Source organism: Habropoda laboriosa, unplaced genomic scaffold (assembly GCF_001263275.1).
Source record: "Habropoda laboriosa isolate 0110345459 unplaced genomic scaffold, ASM126327v1 scaffold65, whole genome shotgun sequence".
Lineage (NCBI taxonomy): Eukaryota > Metazoa > Arthropoda > Insecta > Hymenoptera > Apidae > Habropoda > Habropoda laboriosa.
The window spans coordinates 3837944-3842679 of NW_017100254.1; the positions used below are offsets into that span (position 1 = coordinate 3837944).

General features: G+C 32.1%; 4 protein-coding genes across 4 annotated transcripts in view; 3 read left to right on the forward strand and 1 right to left on the reverse strand.

Moving 5' to 3' along the window:
• Positions 1-437, reverse strand: part of LOC108572437 (meiotic nuclear division protein 1 homolog) — a 994-nt gene extending 557 nt beyond the window's left edge. The window contains exons 1-2 of the mRNA XM_017934676.1: positions 211-437; positions 3-123 (exon numbers count right to left, since the gene is read on the reverse strand). Coding sequence (XP_017790165.1) covers positions 3-123; positions 211-437 — 348 coding nt within the window. The remainder of the gene's footprint in view (positions 1-2; positions 124-210) is intronic.
• LOC108572438 (general transcription factor IIH subunit 5) overlaps positions 1-680 on the forward strand; it is a 1329-nt gene extending 649 nt beyond the window's left edge. The window contains exon 2 of the mRNA XM_017934677.1: positions 494-680. Within this exon, the coding sequence (XP_017790166.1) occupies positions 494-680 (187 nt within the window). The remainder of the gene's footprint in view (positions 1-493) is intronic.
• Positions 681-717: 37 nt separating this feature from the next.
• On the forward strand, positions 718-1316 carry LOC108572447 (zinc finger HIT domain-containing protein 1). Its single transcript, XM_017934687.1, has 2 exons — positions 718-903; positions 994-1316. The coding sequence occupies exons 1-2, from the start codon at positions 762-764 to the stop codon at positions 1314-1316; spliced, it is 465 nt and encodes a 154-aa protein (XP_017790176.1). The 5' UTR covers positions 718-761.
• Positions 1317-2284: 968 nt separating this feature from the next.
• Positions 2285-4736, forward strand: part of LOC108572402 (inositol polyphosphate multikinase) — a 3414-nt gene continuing 962 nt past the window's right edge. The window contains exons 1-4 of the mRNA XM_017934637.1: positions 2285-2339; positions 3236-3556; positions 3895-4071; positions 4223-4483. Coding sequence (XP_017790126.1) covers positions 3391-3556; positions 3895-4071; positions 4223-4483 — 604 coding nt within the window. The 5' untranslated portion in view covers positions 2285-2339; positions 3236-3390. The remainder of the gene's footprint in view (positions 2340-3235; positions 3557-3894; positions 4072-4222; positions 4484-4736) is intronic.

The following is a 4736-nucleotide window of genomic DNA, read 5'->3' on the forward strand; positions in this document are numbered from 1 at the left end:
CTACTTTCTTTCACTACCTTTTCTCTTTCACAAGCTTCCTTTAGTTTCTGCAGTTTAAATTCTGCTCCCACTATTTTTTTAGTGGCTTCAGATATTCTTTGTTCTATTGCAGTAATATTTTCTCTATATGATACACATGGTTTGTTTATAAATTATTTTGTGATGAAATAATATACCTACATGAAATAGAATGATGTACTTTATTCTTACCCTGGAAAAGTCCAAAAATATACAGATGTTCCAATTTTTTCTGACCTAACTAATCCATCATCTACTAATGCTTGTAGTACATCTTTTACAGATTGTCCTACAATTCCTTTTTCTTTTGGTGCAATTTTTTCTAACTCTTTCAAAGTAAAAAATTCTCTTCTTTCATAAAATAATTGAAGCATTCTTGTACGTTTTTCATCAAGAGAAACCCCTTTTCGTTTAGACATTTTATTTAGAAAACTACAATAAAATAAATATGAAAATTAATGAATTATGTTTTCAGTGATGCAGCTATGAAGCAGTTTCTATTGCATCTGGATGAGACATTTGCCTTAGGACGAAAATTTATTATTCAAGATCTGGATGAAAGACATTTATTTATTTCTTCTGATATTTTAGATACTTTGCAAACAAAAGTAGATGATCTTATGGATCAGATATCATTTCCTTTAGCAGAAAAAGGAATATAAATAATTATTAAGGAAGATTTCTCTGTATATTATATTATAAAATAGTTTAAAAAGTAGAGGTTTATTATTCAATAATTAAACATGGCTGCACGAGAATCTGGTAGAATAAAAGATGCCTATCAAAAGAGGGTGCTTGATGAAGCTGCCCGTAAACGTAGACAAAAGAAAGCATTGGAAGCTTTGGAGCAAGATAATTTTCATGATGATCCACATGCTGATTTAGGTTAGGTTTAATATAATCTAAATGCTTTTGATAATTGTATCTTTTCAATGCATCAAATATCTATTTTATAAATATTTGCAATTGTTTTAGTAATGAGCAAAAAAGTTCCAAAGTTTCAAGAGACATTAGATAACAGAGGGGGCAGAAGAAAGAAGACTAGATCAGCAGAGTACTACAAGCAAAGATTTCGCAAAACTTTTGCTCAATTGGTAGAAGAGGATCTTAATGTCAATCCAAATCCTCCCAACTATGTGTCTGCTCAAGCACCACCATCTAGATTTCCTGAGAGACAGTTTTGTGCAGTTTGTGGTTTTCCTAGTAACTATACGTGTATTCCTTGTGGTGCTAGATATTGTAGCATGAAGTGTTTAGGTACCCATCTTGATACAAGATGTTTAAAATGGACAGCTTGATTAGTTATATTTTATGTATAACAGACATGAACTTGATATGCAATTCAAGGTTATAAACACATTTTTGTACAAATACTGTTATAAAAAAAAATATCTTAAAAAATATTATTGTTCATATTAATAAAAATAAGTAAAGTATATTTCTATTATTGTAAATATAATGATATATTTGTGTGCATAAGAGGCTAAATAAATTTGTATACTTTTGTATTAACATCATGTACCTTTTTGTACATTAAAATCTTAATTAGTTACATTAAGGTGAAATGAGAAAGAAAGGACTGATAACATTATGTTTTCTTGTGTATATTAATTTTACTACAATTCCCGACAAATAGAAAAACATTTAAGAAAACCATTGTTGTTGATTGTTTTGAAACCTACCTGTTTGGATAAGTATCTTCTATCACCAAAAGTCACAAATTTTTTAAGTACTATCAAACAGTATTTAATATTTCTTCATACGTCGTTTTGTGTTTACACTATCACTTACGTTTGCACTAAATATACAGTGAAACAATATTCATATACGGTAATATCTTTTTAGCACGACAGGTCTTTAAGCAAAATATTTAGGTTATAAAGGCACACCGCAGAGGAAGAAGCGGCGAAAAATACACAAAGTGAAAATGCGTAATTTTGCTTAACGATCGTGAATGTGGCGGGAAAAATTTTCATTTCATAAAAACAATAGCCCTCTAGTGGAACGTAGACGAATCGTTGCACTATGACGAAAGAGACAGCAATAGAAATATAAAGAGACGTCTAGTGGAAGGACGTGTGATCGTTTATAATTATGTGAAGTTTAAATTCGTGAACGTAATCATTGTTCCGCCTAATGCACGGACGGATTCGAACGAAATTATTTACGTGAAAGTGTTACGTATTCGAGCACATTGTATTGCGTTGTGGACTGGTTATCGTATAGGTTATAATAATACATAGGCATGTAAAATGTCATAGATGTAACAATTGTAAAAGAAGAGTGGCTAATAAATTATTCTTCTGTTATTTCCAATAAATGTACGTATGCCTTGTATGAGTTGTATTTTATGATTCTTTCGTTTGCTCAGAATGTCAATTCCTAAAATGTTATGGGTTCCTCGTATTAATTAACGAACGTACATATTAGTACCCCATAGACGTAGTTACACAGGTAGAAAATTGAGTTCAATTTAATTACGCAAATATTATCTTTGCTAATGTTGCATTTGAAAAGAACAACGAATATCACGATTTGTTGGTAAAAGCGCGAATTTAGAATATTTAGTTTTCGCAAACACATTCTGCCATCTGTCGGTTTAAAAGGAATACCTTAATTCGACGTTTGAAAAGTGTTTCGCGCTAAATATTCGATCTAACTTGCTTCGGTTTTCGATCATTTGAAAGAGCATCGAGAGATAACACCTATATAGATATGTATTATTCAGTGTGATGTGATACCTGTGACATGTTTAATGCAAAATTTTAAGTTGCTGATGTTCGAGTGAGAAGGAATTATCAAAGGTAACATCTATTTTAAGAGTGGAATTATCGATACTGTGTATAGAATAACAGTATAGTAATAGAAATTCGATTCTGTCAGACAAAAAGAATAATCCATCTGAAACATGATGCATTTTCCTTCTAAATCGTTTTGTCGCTTAAAAACGCTGTTATTAAGAGAAATATGTGTATTGATTTATTCGATAAAAATTTGTTTAGAAAAATCTAGTGTTTTCTATTGTGATATATAGGTAATTTCTAACGATAAAATTAGAATATATATAAAAATGTCTGATCATTATATGAGGGAATTTTTCGAGAAGATTAGATGGAAAATTATGCAATTAATTTAATAGCATAGTAATACATAAGTACATGCATACTATATCTATCCTAGTGTGTTCAGCTTGTTCAACTGAAATTTGTATTTATAGACGGAAATAAGAGAGCCCAAGATAATTAGAATAAGCTTCGATGTGTAATCGCTGGTGGCTCAGGTGGATTTCGCAGCGGAGATAAGATCTTTTGCGATCTCGTGCAACTCTTTAATTACAGAAGTAATTACTGCGTGCAAATCAGTGCAACAACGATGGCGACCTTAGACTCGCAGGCCGATAAAACTTTATGTCATCTTGATAAGCTTTCAAAGATAGAGGTTGCTGAAATTTCGTCCGACTATGGACTTCCTGTTGGGATTAGTCCATTGGAATCTCGGGTAGCCGGACATTCGTTAGACAGCGAACGGCAGACGATTGGTAAGCATCTGATCGAATTACACGCCACGGAAGATGAAATTACCGAGAAAGCAGTCTCGCTGAGCGATTTGTGTTTGGTAATTTGATCGGGAAAAAAACAGAAGTACAAACACTTCTTGCAACTCGCCACATTTCTGAATATTCGTACCTCTTTACAGGAAATTCTACTATTTCTCGTCAACTTTATTTTTAATAAACGTTTATTGTCTTGTTACACAGGAAATACGACTTAATTTGATTTTCACTAATACGAATTTTCATCTATAATATCTCCTTTTTTTTTACGTCGATATTGACGATCGAAATTATGATAAAATGGTTAATTAAAAATGTTATAGGGATGTTGCGTACGTCGAATGGCCGTGTATTTAAACCTGTTATTAAACCGTTACTTGGTAAAAGAGAAATTACGTTCTATGAAAATTTACAAATATCGCAAGATCCTGTTATGATACAACTGAAGAGTTACGTTCCAAGATATTACGGCACGGCAGAGTTACAAATTTTCGGCAGACGTAAGATATCAAGAGTATTGAACTTTTTAAGTTCGTCTTTCATTTAAGTATTCTTTTTTTTTTATTTTTTACTTACCACTTTGATTCTGACCTTTCGCCACTGCTTCAACACAAGTATAATTTAATTCTTTTTTTTTTTGCAAAATATCAGAAATAACGTTCCTCAAGCTGAAAGATATCACCGAAGGTATGGCAGAGCCGTGTGTGATGGATATAAAGATAGGTAGACGAACGTGGGATCCTTTGGCCACGCCTGAGAAAAAAGCGACAGAAGAATTGAAGTACGCCGAATCTAAGCGTACTTACGGATTCTGTATAACCGGCTTTCAAGTTTATTCCGTCACTTCGGGACAGTTGAAAAAGTTTGGCAAACATTACGGGAAGAACCTGGATGCGAAAGCTGTTGTGGAAGGTATATCGCGTTAAATTGAATTCTTCTATAAAGCATTCTCCAAATTATCATTTACAAAACATTATAACTGAAATGTTCTTTTCTAATGTTTCCATTAGTCAAGTACGTATAGTATGTGTTACAATAGTGGTATTAGTGATGTATATATATATTGGATCAGTAAGAGGAAATACCGGAAGACATTTCTAAAATACTTGAAACTATTTACGTTCTCTCTTTTCTTTTCTTTTTGCTTATCTTTTCCATTGAAAGT